Source organism: Gymnoscopelus braueri, assembly GCF_963280865.1.
Source record: "Gymnoscopelus braueri genome assembly, chromosome: 22".
Taxonomy (NCBI): Eukaryota; Metazoa; Chordata; class Actinopteri; order Myctophiformes; family Myctophidae; genus Gymnoscopelus; species Gymnoscopelus braueri.
Window position 1 is genome coordinate 31,912,228 of NC_137624.1, and position 27,543 is coordinate 31,939,770.

The 27,543-nt window shown below is 42.5% G+C and overlaps 2 protein-coding genes across 2 annotated transcripts in view; both read left to right on the top strand.

Annotated features, from left to right (window-relative positions):
- Window positions 1–27,543, top strand: part of LOC308078617 (DNA repair protein XRCC4-like) — a 47,368-nt gene that overhangs the window by 10,840 nt on the left and 8,985 nt on the right. Inside the window, exons 4-7 of the mRNA XM_080419860.1 lie at window positions 3,937–4,103; window positions 5,181–5,312; window positions 5,911–6,032; window positions 20,783–20,930. Coding sequence (XP_080275986.1) covers window positions 3,937–4,103; window positions 5,181–5,312; window positions 5,911–6,032; window positions 20,783–20,930 — 569 coding nt within the window. The remainder of the gene's footprint in view (window positions 1–3,936; window positions 4,104–5,180; window positions 5,313–5,910; window positions 6,033–20,782; window positions 20,931–27,543) is intronic.
- Window positions 24,195–26,103, top strand: LOC308078602 (tether containing UBX domain for GLUT4-like; the record flags this gene model as incomplete). The annotated part of the gene is made up of 1 exon (XM_080419841.1): window positions 24,195–26,103. Exon 1 carries the CDS (start codon window positions 24,298–24,300, stop codon window positions 26,101–26,103), a length of 1,806 nt encoding a protein of 601 aa, XP_080275967.1. The 5' UTR covers window positions 24,195–24,297.

The following is a 27,543-nucleotide window of genomic DNA, read 5'->3' on the forward strand; positions in this document are numbered from 1 at the left end:
GGAACCCCCATGCAGAAGCAAATATTTGAGTTAAAATGTATATTATATTCAAAGATTTGCACACATTTTCACGTTTTTTTTCCTTCTCGAAAATAGCAGATCTACAAGGTCATAGCGCGGCACTCGGTGCCGCGCTATGAGCTTGTATATCTGCTATTTTTGAATAGCCAAATGATAAAATAATGGTTCAAGTGGTTACACACAGATGCGTCAAAATCCTAAAACCCTAGTTCTCACTGAGAATTGGTGCGTGCCCAAACAACAGACAAGGCAGCATTGTTATGCTGTTGAAGCAGTTATTGAATTGTTCTCCTATCATCAGCCATCGCACTGCTCTCCAGCTGTGTAATCATGATTTACTGTTTGTTCTATTTTAATACAGTATTAGGGGACATTTGCTTCAGCTTTATTTTTGGACGGCACTGTTGTTGCCCTATTGTCTATTTACTAATGTTTGAGCAATGCGAGACAGTCCAACGTTATGAATTACCATAACCAGCAGTAGAAGGGAAATGTGTACAGGTCTGTTAGATGGTGGTTCTCAACCTTTTCAGGGTGTGACCCCCCCCCCCAAAATAATCATATTTGAACTGAACCCTCTCCACCCTGACAAGCACTTGGAATTGTAGTTGAGGCATTACTTTTAGCTTGACTCTGTTCCATGGATAAATATTGTGAAAATAGCAAATCTTTCTTCAACGCCTCACTTTGTGAGTTGAGAACCACTGTATTAGGGGACATTTGTTTCAACTTTATTTTTGGACGGCACTGTCGTTGCCCTATTGTCTATTTGCCAACGCTTGAGCAATGAGAGACACAGTCCAACGATATGAATATCCATAATCAGCAGTTAGAGATGTTGCTTGTTGAGTGCTTTCAAACTGCTTTGCACTATAACTGTAAGGAGGAAATGTGTACATGTGTCTGTTAGAGCAGTGGTTCTCAAACAGTGGGTCGGGACCTAAGTTTGGGTCGGCTGTCGTGGAGTAAATATCCCTTTATTTTTTTGGTTTCCTACATTTTGTTTGTAATTATTACTTCAAAATATTTTCCCAAAAAATCCCAAACAAATTCACAACCTTTTTCAAAATAATTTAATAAAAAAAAATAAAAAAAGAGAGAAGATAACATTTTTTTCTCTAGTTTAGATCACGGGAAGACATCAAAATGCACGTTTCAAAGAGTCTCCTTTGTGTCTCCTACCGGAGAGACTGTTATCAACTACTTACCTTTAATACTTTTCATTGGTTAAATATTCATAAACAGACACACAGAGAGTCTTAATCACTTTCAACCTGACATCCCTATTTCGAGCATGTCATTATAGGCAATGGAATAGTGAAAATATTAGATCCACAAGCTCACATGTGACGTGTTTGAGCTTGTAGATCATACATTTTTTGCTCCTTTTGCACGACACAGTCATATAACAAAGTAGATTAAAAGAAAAACATGAAAGATAGAAGGTCTCTTTCCAACAGTGACGATACGCACCTTAGCCAGGCCGGACACAATTATTACATAATCGCAATTATTTGAGATAAGTGCAACAATATTTTGCTAAATCGTCATAATCATTTCCATCTTGAAAAATGTTCATATATTTTCAAACATTTAAAAAAATAGTGGAAATAGACTAATCTACAAGCTCAAAACGTGTCAGGAAATAGCGGATCTGCATGTTTTTTTTTTTTTAGTATAAAGTTATTGAGTTATTTGTCATGCCTTTTGTTTACGAAGCCTAAAAGTCAAACTTTATATTTTTAATTCATAATGTTCCAATGTTCAACGACAGAAACGCAATTAAATCGTTAATTGCAATTATTTGAGTGTCAATTAATAGTCAAGTACGGAGGTCAGGATGGAGGTGGTTTATTTCTCTTATTTCACTATGGAAGTGGAGAAAAAACATGATGTTATTTAGCAAAAGGACTGCATCAGATGTGATCTGGACTCAGGAACACACACACACACACACACACACACACACACACACACACACACACGCATACACACACACACACACACATGCACAGACACATACACAAAACATGTGTTCTGTTACCATGGAAACAATGACAGAATGGAAAGCCAAGTGAGTGTGCAACAAACGGCAAAGAGGAACTGAATAGATCTGTTGTGTCCTAAAAAAGACTTTCAAAGAACATAGTTTAACGGAACTCCGCTGAGACGTGTGCATGCTGCGGGGCGGGGTGGACGGAGGTTACCCTAACCCTACCCCGGGGTTTTCTCTTGCTCAACATCACAAACAGTAAATGGATCTGTCATAATGTTATTATGAGTCATAATGAGAGGTCTTTCCGGAGCCTAATGCCTGCTCATTTTGTCCTGTAATAGCAGCTCCTGTCCCACTCTCTTTAGCAGGGCTCTCACACGCTGCAGGTGTTACCTGACGTGGTTAGCATACCACGGTGTTACTGTTTACCTCTCCTTTCTCGCATCCCCTTTCTTTCTAAGATGGTCTCTTCATCCACTCCTGAGTTTAAAGACTCTCTGAACCTGCTGCCCCTATGTTTGGGGCAGGTTAAACAAAAAAGTTAGAAACCTTTTGAAAATAGCTTTATCGTGAATTGTTGTGAGCTTTTTAGCCTTAAGGGTGTGTAACTCTGAGAGTGTACAAATGGAGCCAAATGGACCTAAATTTCAGGTACTGTAGTTGGCAATGCTACCCGTGTCCTCTAGCAGGAGTGCCATACTGTACCATGATTAAATTAAAGTCATAATCCAAGTGAAATTATGCTTCGCCCTGCCATGTCTGTTATCAGATATAGACCTTTTTTTTATGCACAGCTGCAAACAGACTTGGCCCTGCCTCCCAGAGCAGGGGTCAGTTATTTGGGGAGTTCACAGCTGTATGGATGGAGATCAGCAGTGATAGTGACACTAGCAGCACAGGCTACTATCTTTGTGTGAAACTGGCAAGAAGCAATGTTTTTTAGAGGGGAAAACTGGATGTTTGGGGGGACAGAGGCCCTTTGTGTCTGGGTGCGTTGAGCCACAGGTCAGACAAGGTCTAAAAAATAGGAAGGGGGAGAAAAAAGCATTTAATAGTACCCTCCTCCATTGTACAATAAAATTAACTACTTAACCCATCAAGACCTGAGGCCGATTCTAAAAAAATCTTCTAAATCCCAACAGTTTTCTGAAAAACGTACGTTGCTATATCAATGGTGCCTCAGATGCTCTCCTGGATTGAATAGGTTAAGCCCTTTATACTTCTTCGTAGTTCGTACAGTGAAAAGCAAAAAAAAGAATCGATCTACAAGCTCACAACACGTCGCCTTGTACATCTTGTAGATCTTTTATGTTGTCGGATCTTGTAAATGTAATTACATTTTTGCCAATTTATGCCTATAATGACATGCCAAAAAATAGGGACGCCAAGGTTAACGTTAAGGGACTAAAGGTCCCTTACACGCCTGGAGCGTTTTTTTGTGTGATTAATTAATCTGAAAATATTTTAGTTTTATGAGCTGTTGTCATCAATACGCTACATCCACACAGAACACAAATATTATGCGGTGATAAAGCAATGGAATTTGTTTTTGGAACAAGGTAACATTTTAGGCGAAATACTGGCCTACTGTGCATTTTCCTATTGTTTATCCGTCGTGCTAATTTTGTCGACTACTATGATGAAAAATAATTGTCGATTTTTTTTTTTACCACTGACGAAAATGAAATAAAAACTAAGCTATGATGACAAACTATGACAAAATATCTTGACAATTTTGTCAACAAATTAAAACTAGACAAAACATATTAGGGAGGTACTAGTGGAGTAGAGATCCAGTAGCACTCATTTTATGCTTGGCATCAACTGCAGAAGATTACAAATTGCAGTGTTTCAGCTATTAACTTTTGTGCAAATTTCCCTCATTTCCTATTTTCCTGTTGTTGTTTTTTCCCCCCCAGTTGCGTTTGGGTTCTGTGTTGCTGAGAGCGGTCCCAGATCCAGCTGAAGCAGTGAAAGACTTGCTTCTTCTGAGTGTTGAAAGAGAACGCACACTGAAGACACGCAACCAGGAGCTGAAAGAACACAACAACAGACTCACAACTGAACAGCAACACATCACTGCAGAGTAACTACTCATACATACAGTATGCATGCACACACACACACGCACGCACACACGCACATGTACAGCCTACATTGCCAAGATGTGACATGAGCAATACATTATTTTCAAGTTACTATTATTTATACTTAAGGGATTTAGAGCTTTATGGATGATCTACATGTTGTGTTGAACCACGCCAGGTTTCGGACAAAATAGCGGATATCGCAATGGGACGGTGAACTACAGAACACATTTATTTGAGGAGGAACATAATTTACACTATGTTATTGTAAGATAACGATACTAGAATGGGTGACTGCCAATTTGCAGTATTTTGCACAATATATTACTATCAAGAGGAATAGAAGGAGGAAAAAGAACGGAAAATGCTGGTGGGAAAAAATAGCACGTGGTACACGAAGGATAATGCCAGGATGTGACGTTGCTTCTTGCCTAATAAAGTAATGTAAGTGGCCAATGTCCTGTACACCAATACAAATCACCTGTACGCAGGCAGTACTCAAGCTATCCGTACGAACCAGATGGACCCTTATAGGTCTGTAAACCTAGAGTGTAAAACATACTGTATGTATACAAATAAAAACAAAAACACAGCAAACTATGTACATGTTCTGAAGTCCTGGGGGAGAGCAAAGTCCTCACTTAAGTCTACCAAAACATCATGACCACGGCCGATCAGTAGCAAGCAGCAATGCACGTCATCGGTTTGTCCCTGTTAGGCCTGCCTCTCAGACCTCTCAGGGATGTGGGGTTAAAATTGACACCCTTTTCGGGCCTTTTTTGCCCGACTGAGCCCACTTTGGCCTGGGTCCTTGTATATGGAAACGACGGCACAAGCGTGCGGTGACTGGTATGTGGAAATACAGCATATATAGAGTAACTCCATATTCTAACTTTTAAAAGTAGCAGATCCACAAGCTCGAAACGTGGCGCGAAGCGACACGATTTGAGCCTGTGGATCTGCTACTTTCTGCTATTTTTTTATTCACATTTTGAAAAGTAACAGTTTCAGACATATTAGGTTTACACCTGACAGAGACGATTATTACTGTGTTAACTGGTGTTTCCTGGTTGTAGGTTGAAGCGCTATGTCGATGGAAAGGAGTCTCTAGAAACAGAGCTCTATTCTCGCTTCCTCCTGATCCTCAACGAGAAGAAGAAGAAGATCCGCCATCTTCAAGACACCGTAAAACAATTAGAGGAAGCCAGGTACGTGGATTATGTTTATCACCATCACTACTTAGTTACCTTAAAGGGGAATTTCACTTTAAAACATGCTTGGGGTCATTTTAACATCTACTCTGGCTTTTTGTGAGCACTCCAGACAGTTTTTAAGTTGCTTGTCGTTTAAGTATTTAGATATTCCATGTCGTTCCAGAAATATCCAACTTTTCCATGTCAAGGACCCCCAAAATGATATTTTTTTGGCCGCAGACTTTCATCTCAAAATATATTGTTCCAGGGACCCCCAGAAGCACAGATCGGAGTTTAAAATGTTCGCTTTAAAACATACATATATATATATATATATTCAAAGATTTGCAAAGATCTTTCCACAATTTTTCAAAAAATAGCAGATATATGAGCTCATAGCGTGGCATTTGGTGCCGCTATGAGCTTGTAGATCTGCTATTTTTGAATAGCCAAATAAATCTTAAAATGACACTGATGCGTTCCCGGTGTTAATGGATTAAATGTTGTGTTGTGTGTACAGTACATGTTTCAGCCTTTTCTCCCCCTGTTCTCTTAATATATACATATATACATATATATATATATATATATATATATATATATATGTATGTAGGTCAGAAGCAGCCAAACAGAGCGCTTCAGCAGCACTCCACCAGAAGGAGGATGATGATGAGTATGGTGGTAGCACCGATGAAGAACAGCCGGGACCACACACCTCCACGTCAACCTCCCAGGGTAAGCTGCTTTATGAACCCAACCTGTGTGATCTAAAAGCAGTGGTTCTCAACCAGTGGTCCGGGGACCACCAGTGGTCCTTGAGGAGGGTTCCAGGTGGTCCCCAGCTAAATGATGGAGAGTTGGTAACCAAATGGACCCTTGTAGATCTTTAACTCTTGAGAGTGTAAAATGAAAAGGGTCCATTTGGTCTCATGTTACGCTCTCAAGAGTTAAATTATTGTTAAGCATCTGCATTACTTAATTAAAGAATTGTTATTTTGATCAACGTTTGCCTGTTATCTCTCCTATGGTACCAACATCAATACAGCATGGAATTGTGGACAAAATCGTATCCAACGATAACAAAATATTCTACGTTTTGGGTCTGAGAGACTAAAATCTCATCAAATGGTGGTCTGTGGCTCCAATGCCCAATAAATAATGGACCTTGATATGAAAAAGGTTGAAAAACACTGGTCTAAAGCAAGTCATTCTGCTTTATGAATGAACCGGTTTGATCTAAATCATTGGTTCTCAAAGTGGGGTCCTTGGGGGGGGTTCCAAGGGGTCCCCAGCAACATGTGTTAATAATATAGCATCACAATCATTTTAACCACTTTAACCACATTTTATAGGTTGGCTATTCAAAAATAGCAGATGTCACTTCTGCTATTTGCTAAAAAAATCTTCAAAGTGTTTTTGTTTTACACGTCTTCTCTTCTGGGAGGGTCCCTGGCACAAAACAAATTCAGAGGGTCCGCGGCCTAATATATATCAATTTGGGGGTCCTTGGCATGAAAATGTTTGAGAATTACTGCTCTATGGACTTTTCTTCACTTCAAGGACCCACAGGTTGATTAATATGCATATTGGGGGGGACTCCAATCCTCACTGTAGAATCCTGTGTTACTTTAACTCACAGAGTTACAGATCCGTAAGGGTCCATTTGGCCCCTTGGTGGTCCCTGGACTCAAAATTGAGAAACAGTGATATTGTGTGTGTGTGTGAGAGAGAGAGAGAGAGAGAGAGAGAAAAGGGGGGGGGGGGGGTCATATCTGTGTGTATCTCTGACCAAAATGTCTTTAAAAATAAAAACTCTATTAAAATGAAAAATAGGACCCAGGAGCACATGGAGTAATATTGAGCAATAACTTCCTCTTAAGTGTTTATGCAGAGAAACGACACACACACACACACACACACACACACACACACACACACACACACACACACATCATGTAGCCCAGAATAACCTTTCTGTGTGTGCTCTCACACGTGCATTCACACACACGCACACACACACACACACACACACACACACACACTCTCTCTCACACACACACACACACACACACGCACACGCACACGCACACACAGGTACAGGTACAGCATTGCCAAGGTGTGACATGAGCAATACATTATTTTCACGGTACTATTATTTATGCTTAAGGGGTTAGAGCTTCATGGATGATCTACATGTTGTGTTTAACCGCTTTCAAACCAAAATTGTAATTGTCTCCGCCAGGCCGAAAGGCATGGCGAGAGAGTATGTTTTACCCTCCGTCCGTCCGTCCGTCCGTCCGTCCGTCCGTCCGTCCGTCCGTCCGTCCGTCCGTCCGTCCGTCCGTGTGTCCGTCACCAGCTAATCTCCGCCACCGTTGGCTTGATCGCAGTGAAACTGTGCACACACACTCCCTGGATGCCAATTCCGAACTTCTGCCCCAAATTTTTCACATGGGCCTTTTATAGCGCCACCAGGAGGCCGATTTGTGCAAAACATATTTTTTGACAGTACTCTCTATAGTCATTAAACAAAACTTGTCTTTCAGATTTTTCATATTCCATCCTGATTGGCTAAAAATGGCTTCCAAAGTTTGCAGGAGTGCTCCATTTTCAACAAAATGCCTCAAATCATGAACACAGCATGCAATTTCGGTGAAATTTTGCACGCATATTTCCACTATGCCGAGGAAGAAATACCACTTGAACATTTTCAAATCAGCCTCATGGTGGCGCTATAACAGGCCGATTCATGTTTTTACCTATAACTGCACCGATCTGTGTAAAACTTTGTATGCGCACTCCCTAGAGGTCAAGGAAAAACCTTTGCCCTGCATTTTTCCCATCTGCCTTTTATAGCGCCACCAGGAGGCCGACTTATGTAAAACACATTTCTTTATATTACTCCTTCCGATTTTATCCAAATTTCACGCAAATCGGTACACATGATCTCCATAGTCATGAGACGGATGTGTTTGATTTTTCATATTCCATCCTCATTGGCTAAGATTGACATCTAAAGTTTGCAGTAGTGGCTTGTTTTGAACAAAATTCTGACCTGACCTGGCGGAGACCTCGGAGCACTTTTTCTAGTTTATTTTATTTTTTATAGTGGAAAAAGCTGATCTACAAACTCAAAAGAACAGTGAACTACAGAACACATTTATTTGCGGAGGAACATAATTTACACTACGATATTGTAAGATAACGATACTATAATGGCTGACTGCCATGATTTGCAATGTTTTGCAGAATATTACTATCTAGAGGAACAGGGTGGAAGAGGAACGAAAATTGCTGGGGGAAAAATCTTTTTTTATAATTTTCTATAGAACATTTTAAAGGGAAAACATTGATTGTTTTTAGGCTGGAATAATACATGTTATAATAATACTAATAATACTAATAATACATTATATTCATATTGCATCAGTGTTCTTATTGTGCCATATAGAAAGCTTTAGCATGATGTAACTATAATAACGTAACGTGACTGGCAGCATGGCTTGCTGTGTCTGTTTTTTTTATTTTTTATTTATATAATATATAAATATGAAATGCTTCATTTCACGTGGTAAAGAGAGACATATTATGTCTCTCTTTACCACGTGAAATGAAGCAGGCGCATTTCTGTCACATCACATTTTAGTGGCGCAAGGTTCTCAATGCGTTCCTTAACCTATTCAATCTGGGAACGCATCTCTGTCATTTTAGATTTCTTTGGCTATTCAAAAATAGCAGATATACAAGCTCATAGCGTGGCACGAGTGCCGCGCTATGAGCTTGTAGATCTGCTATTTTTTTTAAGATTGTGAAAATGTGTGCAAATCTTTGAATATATATTTCTTAAATGAAGCAAAGGTTTGAGTTACAAATGTTTGCTTTAAAAATATACATATTCAAAGATTTGCACAAATTATCAAGATTAAAAAAAAATAGCAGATCTACAAGCTCATAGCTGCTATATATCTGCTATTTTTGAATAGCCAAAGAAATCTATAATGACAGAGATGCGTTCCCGGATTGAATGGGTTAAATCCATTAAGACCTGAGGCCGATTCTACAAATGCCTTCTAAATCAGTAGTTCTCAAACTCTTTCGTGCCAAGAACCCCCCCATTGATATATATTTGGCCACGGACCCCCCATCTAAAAATGTTTTGTGCCAGGGACCCCCCCAGAAGAGAAGAAGAAGAAGAGAAGAAATAAAAATCAAACACGTTCAATATTTTTCAGAAAAGTTCAGAAATAGCAGATGTACAAGCTCGCAGCGCGACATGAAGTGACTCACTGTGACCTTGTAGATCTGCTATTTTTGAATAGCCAACACAAAAAAATCTAAAATGACACACAGGTGCTTTCCCGGTTTGAATGGGTCAAGGTCTCAATGTGTTATGTTCCTTAACCCATTCAGTCCGGGCATATGTGTCATTTTAGATTTTAGCTATAACCATTATTTTATAAATCCAAAATAGCAGATATACAAGCTCATAGCTTGGCACTGAGCTTGTAGAGCTGCTATTTTTGCTAGCTGCTAAGATTTTGTGTATATTTTTAAATGGAAAAGTTTTGACTCAAATCTTTGCTTCTGGGGGGTCCCTGGAACAAAATATTTTCAGATGGGTGTCCCCGGCCAAATGCATATCATTTTGGGGGTCCTTGACATGGAAAGAGTTTGAGAACCACTGATATAGCAACATACGTTCTTCTCATAAAACCGTTTTTATTTAGAAGACATTGAAGACATTGTAGATATGCGTTCCCGGATTGAATGGGTTAATTGAGAGCAGTTTTATTGAATCATTTCCCTTCCTGCTTCCAGCTTTATGGTATAATGTGCTACAAAGCAGTTCATTTTACACTCTACGTTTGTCTCATATTTTGTCAAGTATGACACATACGTTATTCTATTTTTTTTATTTATTTTTTTTGAAAGTTGGGACTTGTTGTTGTCATGGGAACGTGTGTGTTTATGCGTCACTCGGACTCGGGGGGGATTCCACTGGTTGACGGGTGTTATTATTCCTGCCCAGGAGCCAACCATGACGTCACCACAGTATTATGCAACGCTGAGTAGTGGGCCTCTTGTTCATCCCCAAAACACCAATACATACAAATAAAAAGAGACAGTAACTGGGCTTTTTTTTACTTTGCACTAAATCAGACCTCAACCTGTAGCTTTATAGCAAGGGTTCCCACACTTGTTTTCAGGCTGTGATCCTCCCAACATAATCATATTTGAACAGCGTGGACCCCCAAAAATAATCCAATTTCAACTGGGGACCCCCCACCCTGACTATCACTTGGAATTGTATGAGTTGAGGCAAATGTTGTGAAAATAGCCGACCTACAAGGTAGGTAGGCTATTTTCACAATGTTTGTTTGTTTACTGTTGAGTGAGAAAACAATGTTGCACATTAAGCAAATCATCTGGGGACCCCCTCAAGATCATGTGGGGACTGCCATGGGGGTCCCGACCCACAGGTTGAGAACCTGTAGGGGTGTCAGATAATATCGTTTGATTCACTGCCTGACCTTCGTAGAAAAACTGTGTCCATTTAGTCAATTTTGACCCAAAGAAATGTTCGTTGACTAAAACCTATGATGACTAAAACGATGACTAAATATATTGACAATTTTGTCAACAAACAAAAAACTAGACGAAAATGTTAGAGAGGGACTAGTGGAGAAGAGATCCAGTTGTACTAAGAAAAGTTATTTTATGCTTGGTTGCATGCGGATGTCGCTGCACTCCGAAAATAGCCGATTATTACATTTGTTTACATCCAGTGTACTCTAGTCCTTCAGATGCAAGAGAGTTTATGGGCCAGTGTCCAAAGGAGTCTGGATTGTATGGATCTGTCTTCCACAAATTAGACTTCTTTCACAATGTTGGAATTGTCCCCTTTACTTGTATCTACTTTCTATTTTCGATACACAACACGATGCACAAACCAACTGTTAACGCCTCATTTCCACTGATCTCGGTGTGATCTCCCTATTTACTGTCCATTTTAGTCAGTTAAATCCATTAAGACCGGGAACGCATCTGTGTCATTTTAAGATTTCTTTGGGCTATTCAAAAATAGCAGATATACACGCTGAGCTTGTAGATCTGCAAAAAATATATATATCGTGAAAAAAAATCTAAAATCGTGAAAATAGCCGATCTACTTGTTCACAGCGACTTGGCAATGCGAGCCGCTGTGAGCTTGTGTACAACAGCTATTTTCACTACTTTTGTGCAACACTCTTGTATGATGAAGCAGTAGGTCATGAATTTAGGTTGAAATATGGAGCTATGAGGTTTTCTTCCTGACAACGACGATATATATATATATTAAATGGAATTACGGACGTCACACAACCCTTATGTGGACTTGAGGTGTAAAGCCAGGCATTACTCATGGTATAGTCCTCCATATACTGGAGCTGAGCCGCAGGACTGGGGCCTCCTTGGCGATGTATGTGCGTTGTTCCGACTCCCTTGGCACTCTGTCCTTCACCGGCTGTACACCCAAAAACCGGGTGTACAGGAAAATCTCACAGGTTCCTGTGTTGTCTCCGTTGCCACGACAATGACTCAGCCACCGGTGGTGTGCTGCCAGTCAGAGCGGACCAAATAGGGGGAGGGGGACGCCGGGGTCTAAGTACTGTAGTTAAAAGTCATTTTGTGGTGTAGGTATGTGTTTAATGTGTTTGTGTAGCGGTTACAGAGTCTGTATACCTTTTAGTGTAGGTAGAGTGTGTCTGTCCTGAGAGTGGAGTAGGGGGAATTGGATTTTCCTTAAATGTTTTGGTATTTGTTTGCCAGGTTGAACGTGGTTAATTTATGATATATACCAGTGGTTTTCAACCCTTTTCATATCAAGGGTATCCAATATTTATTTATCCGGCATTTGAGCCGCGGACCGTTTGATGAGATTTAGACTCTCAGGGCTCTATTCAGAGCCAGATTTGAACAAACCACTAATTAGGGATGAAGGACTAGGCAAGAGGCGTTTCCCCGCAAAATTCGGTATTCTATGGCACCCCCGTGACCCGCCAAACACCTGAGCTACCCGTTACATTATGCATAGGTGTGGTTTGGGCGTTACAATGATAAAACCAATCACCGTGCCAGAAGCCATTGCCTTTAAGAGAAGACTGCGCTAGCCGTCATCCCGATCCAATATATGCTCTAGCCTATCTACCTGTCTGCACTGTTGCCTGGTCTGATTATTATAAGCCACATTGGGCTTGTTTTCCTTCTTTTTTTTTATTTTATCCAAATACATTTTTATATTAATTTGTAGCCTATTGTGTTCACAATAAGCTTGTCATATTAGTCAGATCCGGAATAGTATATGAAAGCCATTTAAAATATGTATACTATTGGTACACACTGGCTGCTCCCAAATAATTAATTACATCATGTTGCGACAACGCTCCTACGTGGTACACAGACAAACAGTAGCACATGGGTATAATAAATTGGACAGTTTTAGGAAAGGTCTATAGCCTACAGTATGTACTCACGTTGGCTGTTATCGTTCTATTTCCACCGTTCTAATGGATTCCAGGGGTGTGTAAACATCTCTGAAGTTGCTCCATAGTTTCCTCTGAAGTGACGCAGTTAATTAAAGTTAACTTACATCCATATTGTCCCCGTTATCTTTCATCATCCACCTTTGTTCAGTAATCCCGAACAGAGCTAAACTTTAAGTTTACATCAATCAAAGCCTCTCAAATCCAGACACATTGCTGCGATGCGTATGTGCGTCGCCTATACCTACCCAAAATAACAGACATACAAGCTATCAACGGCGCTGCATCATGTCGTGTCGACAGCTACAGATCTGTTATTTTGGACAGCACAATGAGGCGCGCGCGCGCCACGGAGTAGCCTATCACTAAACCAAAAACATTACATTACGTGGTCAACAACATAGCCTACTAGACATGTAACTTGCTTGGAGCTTTTAATGCAGTGGTTCTCAACCTGTGGGTCGAGACCACAATGGAGCACCCAACGCCTGGCGAGCTTGTAGATCTGCTATTTTCACAATATTTATCTGTGGAACCGAGTCAAACAAAATGGGGGGGTCCCCAGTTCAAATATGGTTATTTTGGGGGGTCATGAACGTAGCGTTTGCATGGGAGGCGTTGTGAGCTTGTAGATCTGCTATTTTCAAATAGCTGATGTATATGTTAGAGTGCTCATGTGGCCCATAGTCGCTTGACTCGCTTCTTTTGGGCTGGTTTTCCTAGACCTGGTTGCTTGTTACGGTACGTTTTAACAGCGGGCGACTCTCGGGCGATCACCGGCGACATCGTCCAAAAGATAAAGAAAGTCTATGAGAGCCGGCGTCTACTGGCGATAGGGCGATGGGCGATGAAAAGATGGATTTTCTTTATCTTTTGGACGATGTCGCCGGTGATCGCCCGAGAGTCGCCCGCTGTTAAAACGTACCGTTAGTTGTTTTTCCTCACAACACTGGCACTGATGATAACTAGACGGCAGCCGTCATAGAATCAAAATGACCCCGCTGGGAGTGGTGGTGGCGTTTGTGGTAGAGTGACCATGGGTTTATATGAAGAGAGAGAGCGCATATGCGGTAGAGTGAGCATCGGTTTATATGAAGAGAGAGAGCACATTTGCGGTAGAGTGAGCATGGGGTTGTACAAAGAGAGAGAGGCATTTGCGGTAGAGTGAGCGAGCATGGGTTTGTATAAAGAAAGAGCGCATTTCACACACAGATCATTCATATATTACCAAGATTTAATGAGAAATAAGGCTTCTTTAGAAAAATGACTGATGGGCTGGGCTGGGTCTAATTTGTCAATTATTAGTCGAGCCGGGCTGAAATATTTAGGGGATATGAAAGCTCTAGTTAGTAGTTTGAAGTGCTCATGTGGCCTTAGAGTTGCTTCTTTTTGTTTTCATAGACCTGCGACTGCGGTTGCTTATTTCTCTCCAAGGCTGGCAACACGGCTCATGGTCCAACGCACAAAGCCATTGTAGTGTCTGTGTGCACTTGACGGGTGATTTTATAAACCAGCGGGTGCTTCTAGAATCCACTATCCCCCGTCCCCAAGCCGTACCCATGTGTGTCTGTAGAATTGCAATGTGGGGGATATAGCAACAACACGCCCACGGACACACCTCCACGCGCAAATAACGGCGTCGGCATAATGGTGACGGGTAGAGCAGGTGCTAGAATAACCTATTGGGGCGGCGCAGGTCCATTATCCCGATTTAACAGGGAATTTTTGGCCTGTGAATAGAGCCCTCAGACCCAAAACTTAGGATATTTTGTTATCGTTGGATAAGATTTTGTCCATAATTCCATGCTGTATTGAAGTGTCAGTGGTACCATAGGAGAGATAACAGGCAAACGTTGATCAAAAGCACAATTCTTCTACATTCTCTTAATTGACTTCTTTTAAATTAAGTAATGCAGATATTTAACAATAATTTAACTCTTGAGAGCGTAAAATGAAACCATTTACCAACTCTCCATCATTTAGCTGGGGACCGTGGGAACCCCCACTGGTGGTCTTCGGACCACTGGTTGAGAACCACTGATATGGGGTTCACTCTCCATTCCGACATGCTGCCACTCCGACATTGACTTCTAATTGTCGGAGTGGTGGTACCATCCATAAAAAAACACATTCCGCCACTCCGACAAAGTTATGTTCACTGTGTCGGAGTGGCGGAATGTTCCATTTTGGGAATAGTCCCACCATTCCGACAAGGGTAAAGTGCCTAATGGAGATTATTTTACCCCTATTGCTTTATGATCACTACTCAGGACATGTACCATGTAAACGGGACGGCCCGCCTGGTCGAAACACCAAAGAAACAAGGAATCCACTCGATAACACATTCTAATAGAGCGGAAAACCTTATCTCGTAACTGGAACGGTGGCGCGCTCGTTAAACATTGGACTCTCAACCCCAACTATACGTGATTGAATCCCAATGCTGATGCTCCTTTTATGAAAACCGCTGACCTTTTTTTTTTGCCGATAAAGTATAGTTATGGACAGTGGTGTAAAGTAACTAAGTACATTTACTCAAGTACTGTACTTAAGTACGATTTTGAGGTATTTTTACTTTACTGGAGTATTTCCAAATTTCTATACTTTTACTTCTACTCCATTACATCTCAGAGGTTAATATTGTACTTTTACTCCACTACAATTATTTGAAAACTTTAGTTACTAGTTACTTTGTAGATTTTGATTATTATTGCAAAACATATAGTAACCACATTGTGAGCTTGTAGATTTTTGAAAAGATGTTTTATGCTTTTTGAACTTGTGAAATGTGACTCTGACATTTAGTACTTTTACTTTTGGTACTTTAAGTACATTTTGATGCCAATACTTTTGTACTTTTACTCAAGTACATTTAGATTTCAGGACTTTTACTTGTAACAGAGTATTTCTACATTGCAGTATTGATATTTTTACTTAAGAAAAAAATTTGGGTACTTTTTCCACCACTGGTTATGGACAAAACCATGACGGAGGCGCGCAGTCTCAAGCGAACTTGAGCCACGAGAGGCACCACCGAGCGAGCTAAAGCGAGCGAGTTGCCGTGCCGAACGTTGCGAAGTTCGCTTGAGCCTACTCAGCGCCGTCCGAGTTACGTACCGATAGGGACAGAATAGTAAATCATGTTTTAGGGCAAGCGTTTGCCCCAAACTGTGTGAGTGTGTGTGTGTGTGTGTACATTTCGGCCATTTGAAAATAGCAGATCTACAAGCTGGTCGCCATGCCGCGTTATTATGGATCCCACGCCAGCTCTTGGAAAACCCCGCCCCCGCAAGCTAGTTTAGATGGAGGCCCCGCCCCTTCATTTCACTTCCGTCTACGTCAGTTGCTGTGTGAGAACCACGCCCCTAAAATAAATAAATTCATTTATTTATTTATGTATTTATATCTAGATACGGCAGCTTTGGCATTCCATAGAAAATAGCCAAAGCTGCTCAGCTTTGGCCATTTAGAGAGAGAGAGAGAGAGAGAGAGAGAGAGAGAGAGAGAGAGAGAGAGAGAGAGAGAGAGAGAGAGAGAGAGAGAGAGAGAGAGAGAGAGAGAGAGAGAGAGAGAGAGAGAGAGAGAGAGAGAGAGAGAGAGAGAGAGAGAGAGAGAGAGAGAGAGAGAGAGAGAGAGAGAGAGAGAGACAATACAACATTTATTTCAAATAGAAAGCATTTATTTATTAATTTATTAATATTATTATTATTCAGTCACTTTGGCATGGAAAGAATCTAGACAATCTAGACAGCCTCGAGCCAGGCAGCCTGCCTATAGAGCCAGCCTAGAGCCTGCCTGGAGCCAGCCAGCCTGCCTAAAGCCACCCCTTATATATATCCAATAATGTAATTTTAACTATATATATATATATATATATATATATATATATATATATATATATATATATATATATATATATATATATATATATATAGCCATGAAAATGAATTTGGGATTTATGGACTGTCGGAATGGCGGGACTAAATGTCGGAATGGCGGTATGTCGGAATGGTGGTATGTCGGAATGGTGATACGTCGGAATGGCGGTATGTCGGAATGGTGGGATGTCGGAATGGCGGTATGCACCCCACTGATATATACAGTTTTCAGCAAATGTGACAAACAGGAAAGACACAGCAATACAGTATATAAAAAAATGCTTAATTTCTACAAGGTTAGCTGCCACTTGTTTTCCTGCCATTGGGTTTGTTTCCATGTTGCGTTGATTTGAGAGTTGTGTTCGTTTCATGTGGTTTGGTCTGGTGTCTGTGTGGAAGCAATTAGGGAGGTGATGAAAAGAGAGAGAGGCAAACAACATGTGTGCTGCTGTCACCTGCCATCTATCTCTGTGTCTCCTGCATTCGAACAATGTTGTCGCTGTGTCGGGTGGAAACCTTGTATCTCCGAAAAAAAATGTTACTTTTCAGGATACAAATTCAAAAATAGCATGTAGGCCCGGGCCGCTGGCCTGGCGGTCCGGGTGCCTGGGCTCCAGGGTAGCCTGGCGTTGTTGTCGCGGGTTCGGGTCCCGCTCCCGGCGGCCTTTGCCTCTCTATCCCCATTTCCTGTCTGACTTCACTTCACTATCAATAAAGGCATCAAAAGCCCAAAAATAAATCTTAAAAAATAAAATAATAATAATTAAAAAAAAAGAATTGCATAATTTATGCAGATCTGCTATTTTTGAATAGCCAACATACAAATGGATTAAGTGTTAATTTTTGTTATTGTGATGCTATATTAACTGCTTTTGCTGGGGACCCCCCTTGAACCCCCCTCCAAGGACCCCTGGGGGTCCCTGTACCCCACTTTGAGAACCATTGGGCTGCTGCTATGTATTAAAAATGCCTGGTTTAGAAAGCAGCTGTTTTCAGAACGTGGCAGGGCAGGCATGGAGGGACAGGAGGTGAAAGGGACAGCTGGTCGCCATGAACAGAAAAACATTACGTTATTAGTTACTGTTATTATCTATAGAGGTTGGACTCTAATCTAACACAAACAATGCAGGTGTGTGTGTGTGTAAGCTCACATCACAGGCACGCTTTCTCAGAAACCAGCCCTGGGGAATGTTACCTTGAAGCAGTTAGCAGCTAGGGGCCACAGACAGTGCAGTATGGGGTTAGGAGCCGTTCCACAGAGAAAGTGGTTCTTAAGGGGTCCTCAATCCATTGAGAACATTTTAAACTCACATCTTTGCTTCTGGGGGTCCCTGGAACAGAATATTTTGAGATGGGGGTCCGCGGCCAAATACATGTAATGCTACCTCTTATGGCAGAAGTGAGATTTACACAAAGTTGTGGCTAACCCAGGTGCACTAGTGTCCACTATATTGCCCCGACCCATATATTGGTCTGACTGATATATCTGTCATTATTTCACCACATCAGCAATTATGCAGTGGATGTTTCCTGATTTTTTTTTAACCCTATTTTGGGCATGTCGTTGGGGCTTAAGTGGTTAAATAAAAAAACAGTTTTGTACATATGAGGTTTACACCACGACAGAGACGATTTACTGTTTGCTTGTTCATAGACAGCATGACCCCCCCCCCCCCCCAAAAAAAAATAATATAGATATTGAAAGAGTTTGCATGTGAGATCAGCATTCCTCTTTGTTGATCAACAGTTCATTTGATGAGGGGTCGTTCCCTTAAGACAATGGAAAGAGGCTTCTGTTGTCCCTGCACCAAAATCTATCCCCATGTAACATTGACAAATTGAGGCCAATCTCATTAATCCATTGAGACTGATAACGTATCTGTGTCATTTTAAGATTTATTTGAAAAATCATGGGACATTTGTGCAAATCTTTGAATATATATATTTTTTAAGTGAACATTTGTAACTCCAATCTTTGCTTCTCGGGGGTCCCTGGAACAAACTATTTTGAGATGGGGGTCCGCGGCCAAATGCATATCTAAAGATGATTTCTAAATCCTAACAGTATGTTGCTTTATCAGTGGTATATCAACACATTTTCAAGATTTTTCAAAAATAGCAGATCTACAAGATTGTATATCTGCTAGTTTTTTTAATAGCCAAATAAATCTAAACATGACACAGATGCGTTCCCGGATTGAGAGGGTTAAACAGCTCAACTCTCTAAAAATATGTGAACATTTTTGCTGGGAGCTGGATTCCAGTAATGTCGTCTCGCCAAATCTAGACCCCATGCAGTTTGGCAGCCGACAGAACCGCTCCACAAACACACAATCTAGTCAGTTTGATGGACTTTGTGGCCTGACTATAATGTTTCAGGCTCAGTGTGCACACAGTAATTACAACTGATTTTGCCATGGGCCTTCGATAAATGCACATAAACATAATTGTAAAATTGAAGTTGAAAGTTATTTTCATATATTGAAGTTTAATACATTTAAATCGAACCCATCAAAACAGTTTGTGTTTATTTATTTGTGTTCATGTTTTCTTATAGAAACTTTCATCAAATCAATGTTTTTCAAATTTCAACTTGCACTTTTTGACAAATAGCGGTCAAAACATCAATAATCAGTGGTCTAGAACAGTTGTTCCCCAGGGGGGTCCCCAAATTATTTTGGGGGGTCCCCAGATGATTAGCTTTAATGTGCAACATTGTTTTCTCACTCGACAGTAAACAAACCAACATACAGTATAATACAGGGTATCTGCACATTTCTAAAGTGACAATTTAATGATTTTTTAAAGACCTTTTTAACCCATTAATACCTGGAACGCATCTGTGTCACTTTAGATTTCTTTGGCTATTCAAAAATAGCAGATATACAAGCTCATAGCGCGGCACCGAGTGCCGCGCTACGAGCTTGTAGATCTGCTATTTTTGAAAAATCGTGAAAAAATATTTTTTAGATTTTTTTCAAAAAACTGTTAGGATTTAGATTTTTTTAACGAATCGCCTCCAAATTGGCCAAATTGTCAAATATTATGTAAGAAAGAGGCAAACATTGTGAAAATAGCCAATCTATAATACATAATATTTCCATTTTTGCTGGTAAATAGTTTGATCTAATTTTGGCTCCTCGCACACGGTTGGCAAAAAAAACAAAACAAAATAGAGACAGAAACAGACTCTGGTCCTATCACCACTCAATTGAGCCACGCCCCAGCGAGTGACCTGCTGGCTCCTTCTATCCACTGTTTCCAAAGAGAGTTTCTCCAGACCCTCCATTCTGCAGTGGAGCGAGATCGGAGGGCTGGCCATGCCAGACTAGTCCGTCTCAGACTGTGAAAACCCCTGGTTTAACCCATTCAATCCGGGAACACATCTGTGCCATTTTTTGATTTAGTTGGCTATTAAAAAATAGCAGATATACAAGCTCATAGTGCTATGAGCTTGTAGATCTGCTATATTTGGGAGGGAAAAATCGTGAAAATGTGTGCAAATCTTTGAATATATATACATTTTTAACTCAAATCTTTGCTTCTAGGGGTCCCTGGAACAAAATATTATGAGATGTGGGGGGGAGGGGGCACATCTTCAAGCCCACAATGTGTCGCACTGCGACACATTGTGAGCTTGTAGATCAGCTATTTTCGGTTATTAGTTATTTTAAGATTAAAGATGATTTGAACTGGTCTGACTAGCAATAGAATAGATTAAAGAGTGTGTTTAGTGTTTTGTATCATAAAAGCAAAGGTTAAAGCCTCAATCAGCAATTTCTTCAACTTGTTGTCTGTATTTAGAACAGCAAGAACAATACGTTTAGAATGATAATTCCTAAACATCATAATTCTACATAATACGATATTGTTTAGGAAACACAGCACTAGTGTTTGTGGATGGGGGGGGGGGCTGCTTTCAAGCTGTTTCACATGTGGCAGATTAGAACTTGGCAGTGAGATTCTATTCTATTTAGCTTTAATCCATGTTTAAAGTGTTTTTTTAGGCTTTTTGAATGTCTGTATGTCTGTCTGACTGACTGAATGACTATGCTATATTGACTGATTCTGGTGTTGTCTTTAGGAGTGCGTAGCCATAGCCCTTTGATGAGCCTGAGTGACATCACAGACGTGGCACCCTCTCGCAAGCGACGCATCCATCACCTCAGAGCCACGGACCCCCCCGAGGCCAAGAGACCGAGTGCAGAGACAGAGACAGGCAGGAAACACAGGTAGAAGACACACACAACAAAGACACAAGAACATTCTGCATGATGGTCTGTATCACATTACAGACGAGTTCACACCACTTTGTTTCAGTCGGGGCATAATGCCAAATTCACACCAGCAGCGAACGTGTTTCCGCTTCTGCGTTCTGAGAAAGCGGGGAGGTTCAATGCATTGTCTAAGGTAGAGGAGCAACCGCTGCTTTCTTTTCCCCGCTGCAGCGCAAGGCGGAAACCCGCAAAAAAGCGGTGCGTCAAAGTTGAGAAAAGTACAACTTTTTCTGCTGTCGCTGTGTGGGAAGGAAAACCAAGCGGTAGACAACCAACCAGAAGTGTGATGTGGTCTAAAATAGGCATGGACTATATGTATGTGCATTGAAATGAAGGTGACGTCAGGGTGTGTCACACCTTTTCCCATTTAGTGGGAAAATTGCTACTGCTGCGGGTGTGAATTCAGCTTAAGGAGAAGCACTGTCTCTAGGGTAAACTAGCAGTGATTTTTGTCTCCGCCAGGCCGAAGGCATGGCGAGAGAGTATGTTTTACCCCTTGTCCGTCCGTCCGTGTGTCCGTGTGTGTGTCCGTCCGTCCGTGTGTGTGTCCGTCTGTCACCAGCTAATCTCCGGCACCGTTGGCCCGGTCGCTCCGAAACTGTGCACACACACTCCCTGGATGCCAATTCAGAACCTCTGCCCCAAATCTTTCACATGGGCCTGTTATAGCGCCACCAGGAGGCCGATTTGTGCAAAACCCATTTTTTAATATTACTCCTACAAATGTTATCCAAACGTCATGCAAATCGGTACACAGTATCACTATAGTCATGTGATCAACACGGATCTGTCCGATTTCCCATATTCCATCCTCATTGCCTAAGGTTGGCTTCCAAAGTTTGCAGGATTGGTCCGTTTTGAACAAAAAGCCTCAAAGTATACACACAGCTTGGGATTTCCGTGAAATTTCACACGCACATTCCCACTAGGCCGAGGAAGAAATGCCACCCTTCTCACATTGGCCTGTTATAGCGCCACCAGCAGGTCTAATTTAGCAAAACACATTTTTGGAACAAAATGCCTCAAATCATGAATGCAGTGTCAATGCAAGAATAAATGGCACGGTTGGCACCCTTTTCACATTGGCCTATTATAGCGCCACCAGGAGGCCAGAATAACTTACCTCACCTGGCGGAGACCTGTGCTCCGAGGAGCACTTTTTCTAGTTTAACTCTGCAACACACGGAAAGACACACGCTTTGTCGAGCGTCTACACGTAACACAATTGGCCTGTGTTAGGGGGGAGGGTGATATTTGTCACGTATTCCTACGGGCTGGGGGGGGAGGAACCTGTCAGCGGGGAGTGTTGGGCGGGAGGAGTAGGGCGAAGGCTCTAGTCTACGTCCTCCCGGTGGGGGTTCCTCACTGGCAGCTGAGTCAGTTCGGATACAGCAGCAGTGACAACACACAAAGTGTGTGTGGGGCGGAATCGAGTGCATAAGGACTAAATTGGGGAGAAAAAGCAAACAACTAAAACAAAAGAAAACTTTGAAACGGCTTCGGCGAGTTGGCATTCGCTGGTTTTCTCCAGACAAGATGACCAGAGGGGTTGCTGTGCTGCCTGCTGTTTGGACCATGCTGTATGATTGGCTCTGAAGGCTCAATCACTGCTCCAGATTGATCTGCATTTTTGTCCCAACAATCCGCTCACTTTCAGAAGCAACGCTCTTGGGAGTCTTTAGCTGTAGCGTGTCTTCGTTCTGCCGTCTCATCATTGTGGACGGTTGGAATGTCGTCATGTCATCTTAATGTTCGGCTTCATTTGGATTTTTGGGACAGAAATACCGACACGATCTTCAGTCTACTTCCACCAACGGATGCCCCTGCTTACCATCATCACACAACACAATACAGCAGCTTGGTGTGGTTGTAACCAAAACATTTTCATTAGAAAACTTTTGTCATACATTTTCAAGTAACCAAAAGTTGTGTTTTTTTTTTACATCTTCTCTAAATTAATTCATATTCATATTCATATGTTATTAATTTGCTATTTTTATGTGTAGCATGTTGTGCTAAAGCTATTCGTATGAAACAATTATGCAAAACCAAAAAATACAATGGTAGAGTTGGTCGCAATTTCGATCAATGGATCAATCGCCATTTTACAATTGCACACTGTGTACAATCTGGCTTCAGGAGTAGCGCTCAGTCCTGTCCCTGTTTTTTGCCGGATTCATGGAAAAATGTCCAGCTGTCCACCTTCAGGGCAGATGTCATTTATAGCCTTCCACCTAAAGGGACTATCATATTCACCTCTGTCTTTATTGCTTGTAAAATGTGAATAAGCTTCTGCTGCTGCCTGGGCATGTGAACCTCAAAGTGTGTCATATTTCAGCTTTCTTTGTTTCTTCTTTTTAACCCATTCAATCCGAGAACGCATCTCTGTCATTTTAGATTTCTTTGGCTGTTCAAAAATAGCAGATATACAAGCTCATAGCACGGCACTGAGTGCCGCTCTATGAACTTCTCTGATCTGCTATTTTTTTTTAAATCGTGAAAATGGGTGCAAATCTTTTAATATATATATTTTTAAAGTGAACATTTGTAACTCAAATCTGTGCTTCTGGGGGGGTCCCTGGAACAAAATATTTTGAGATGGGAGTCCGTGGTCTTGTTCATAAGTGAGGGGAGGACAGAGCATCAGGAGTAGTACAGCGTTCGCTGTACCACACCGTTGTGATGCATAGAGAGCTGAGCCATAGATTACCTTGGCCAACAGGCCCAGTACTATAAATACCCTGAATATTCTAGACTGGTGCCCATTGGGTACAGGCCTACTCATGAATGATGCAAGTTCGGAACGATGCATGTTCTATAGCACCGTAGGACCCGTCTGTCTGCTTATGTCCCTATCATGCCCATATATGGAGATATCTATGTGTGTCTGTCTGTCTGTCTCCTGCCTGTGTCCCTTTTATGCCCATATATGAAGATCCCTGATGTCATCAGTATATGCCCATATAAGGGTTAGGGTTAGCGTAATCTCAAATGCACAATCTCGTTGATCCACCACTGATCGTTTTTTTGCCCAAATATGAAGATATGTGTAACTCTATATTTGCATGTTTATATGACATCATACTGATGATGTCAGCGGTTCTCTGGTGGAGATTTGCGGTCCACAGAGGGAGCCCTTCCAGTTCATTCATTGACTTCGCAGAGAGCAGGTTGTGAAATACCAGTGTCTCCCAAACATAGTGTCAAGACCCATTCGTGAGAAAACATTTGGTTTTCTTAACCGTAAAAGTATAATAATAATCTAAATTATTTTTTAAATTAGATATTACATTTTTTTAAAGAACATTTCATTCACGTCACAATGTCAGCCAGCAGCACAGCTGTGACAGTTCTCACTCCAAACGGACGAAGACAGACGGTCAAAGTGTCAGCGAACACACCTCTATTCCAGGTGCTCGAAGATGTGTGCAGAAAGCATGGATTCAACGCCGACGATCACGGTTTGAAGTTTCAGAGGAACGTTTTGGACCTGACGCTACAGTGGAGGTTCGCCAGTCTGCCCAACAACGCTAGTCTGGAGATGGTCGCGAGCGCCAGGAGGAGGCAGACTCCCGGCGACAGCCAGGAGGTGCGCGTCGCCCTCCAGATGGAGAACGGCTCGCGACTGCAGGGCTCCTTCCCCTGCGGACAGAACCTCTGGGACCTGCTCGCACACTTCCTGCTGCAGTGTGGACCGGGAGCCACTCCCGTCTGCGTTTACATGGGAGACGAGGTGAGAGGTGAGGAGGCTTTGAAAACGACCACTTTGAAGTCTCTGGGACTAACGGGAGGCAGTGCCGTCATCAGGTTCTCGGTCAAAAAGAACAACAAAGGCCCAGTGGAGGAGGAGAAGGAGGGCGATGTCATGGAAACCTATGTCATGTCTCCTACACCAGCCATGCCTTTAGCCCAAGAAACCCCACCCACCCTTGATCCCGCCCCCTTGCACCCTGGCTGCGAGGCACACATACCAATCAAACTTCCCCATCCTGACAGTGCAGTGGAGACCCTGCCAGACCCAAGGTCCGCCCCTACTGCTGCCACCGACACACTTTATGTGAAACAACAGGTGGCCGTGTGGCCTGAGGCCCTTTCCACACGGGTAGAGGATGGAGAGCAAGCTGCGGGGCCGTTGGTACTCGACTCCACTGACCAACCTGCCTCCTCCATCTCTGCAGCTCTGGCACCTCCCACCCCCCCTGTTGTCCCCTTCTCTGGTGGAGGTCAGCGTCTCGGGGGAGGGGGAGCACCACGGCCATCCTCCTCGTCACTATCGTTATCATCATCTTCCCTCTCGTCTCTGTCCGCCCTGGGTAATTCTTTCGGGCGTACCGAAGCCACGGCAGGCCAGACGGAGGAGTTTGGGGAGCCGGTGGAGAGGCGACCCCTGGTCTACCACCAGGACTCTTGGGTTCACCACCCCCACGACGACCACGACGACAACAGCCGCCACCAGGACCTGCCCGACGACTTCTTTGAAGTGACGGCGGACGACGTGCGCAAGCGCTTCGCCCAGCTGAAGAGCGAGAGGCGAGGGCTGGAGGAAGCTCCTCTGATGACGAAGACCCAAAGAGAAGCCCGGATGAAGGAGAAGATGGAACGGTATCCCAGAGCGGTCGTGAGGGTGCAGTTCCCGGACAGGCACGTTCTGCAGGGCTTCTTCGGACCTCTGGAAACGGTCGCCGCCCTGAGGTGCTTTGTGAAGGGTCACCTGGAGGACCCTCGGCTGTGTTTTCATCTGTTCACCGTTCCGCCTAAAACTATCCTGGACGAATCGTCAGCCACGCTGTACCAGGCCAACCTGTTCCCCGGTGCGCTGGTTTACTTTGGCACCGATGTTAAAAGAGATTGCTTCTTACAGAGTGCTGCTGTAGAAGCCCAGGTCTCTGCCCTGCAAGCCAACGAGTCCATTGCCAGCTGTGTACCCAGGTGTTCAGCAACCACCCACCCCTCCACCCTGGTCCATGATAATCCAAGCCTCCCTCCTACGTCATACGTCGCCATGGAAACCAGTGGTCCCATACAGGACGATGTAAACTCCCCCTCCGCACGCAACCAGGAGCCCAGACCTAGCAGGTCTTATGCTGGCAAGGGACCAAAATGGCTGAAACTACCAGGTAAGAAATAAGGTAGACCTTTATTGGTCAGTTTCAGCTTCACCCACCTGATTGCTGCTCAGATGGACATGATGAGCCCTCGGAGGGGGGGTGGGTAAGTCTTTCAAGGACCCCTTAGCTGAGTGAGAGAGAGAGAGAGAGAGAAAGCCTGGACCTCCACTACATGTAGTATATTGTATAACGTTTGTGTTGCAAATTCAACTTTTTTTTTTAGAGGGAAAGCTTTCCAACTTGTAACTTGATAAGAGGCTTAAGAGGCTCAAAACGTGTCGCTTTGTGCCGAGTTTCGAGCTTGTGGATCTTCTACTATGATGCTTTCGTGTGACGCTGTAGTATGATCGAGTATGGCGTTAATTTACGAAAAAACACAAAGTAGAATTTGGAGATTTCTGTCTGACAGCAACGATATCATTGGTCCTCACTAATGCTCATTATAATATGGCACAATTTTTGTCTGTTCACTCTGTCTCTCAGAGGAGAGCTGTGGACAATTCAGAATCCACCCTACCAGCGACATCATCGATGGGGAATCCAAGCTAATAGAAATGGCAGGCTTTCTATTTGTGGAACGTTAGCTTGCTATAATGGAAGCCATTGTTCTCGCGTTAATACAAAAACAAAATTTAACTTTAACTTTAAAACCCTGCCTAACGATGATGTCACTGGTAGGCGGGTTTCTGAAGTATCCACTGCCCTCCGCCGTTGAGACACAGACCGAGTAGAAAGAAATGTTACCATTAGCGTTAGTGAGAACCAATGATATGAAGATCGGTTGAAAATGGATGAAATTGTCCTTTTAATGTGTCTTTTCAGACATTTGCATTGTTTGAATGAATAAATACATACATAAATAATTCCTATCATACAAATATTTAGCAGCCCCTCTGTAGTAACTCTGAGGACCCCCTAGGGGTCCCAGACCCACTGTTGAAGACCAGGCGGCAAGGAAGCTCCGCTGGATTTGAGGCTAAATAGGAAGTCATTATTAGCATGCAGTTCTAATTAATGGCCCAGCAGATTTCGCTATTTCCCCTCCTGCTGGCTGCAGAAGCATTTTTACTTCATTCTAGTGAATGAGGTTTTGGCTGGATTTTTATCATGATATGCGTCTAGTAAATTATGGTCCCTTTAATTTAGAAATTTATGATAAAGTAAGGTATGTTTCTAGGGCTTCTGCTGGTTCTACCGACCAAGTGGACGGTAGAACCTGCTATTAGCTGTGGGTTACTTTTCTGGACCGGAAGTTCCAAGATGGTTCCAAGATTGAATTTGCCGAAAAAGTTGCTTCAAATCGGGGTCTGTAGAAACCAATGGGTCATGTGACGGTTCCCTTCGTCTATGTGGAAGACCCATGCTTCAGAGACTGCATCGTGCTGCTCTTTACCCAACTTCTACAATCCCACATCAAGCCTCCACTTCATGATGGCACAGAACTTAGTCCATTACGGAAC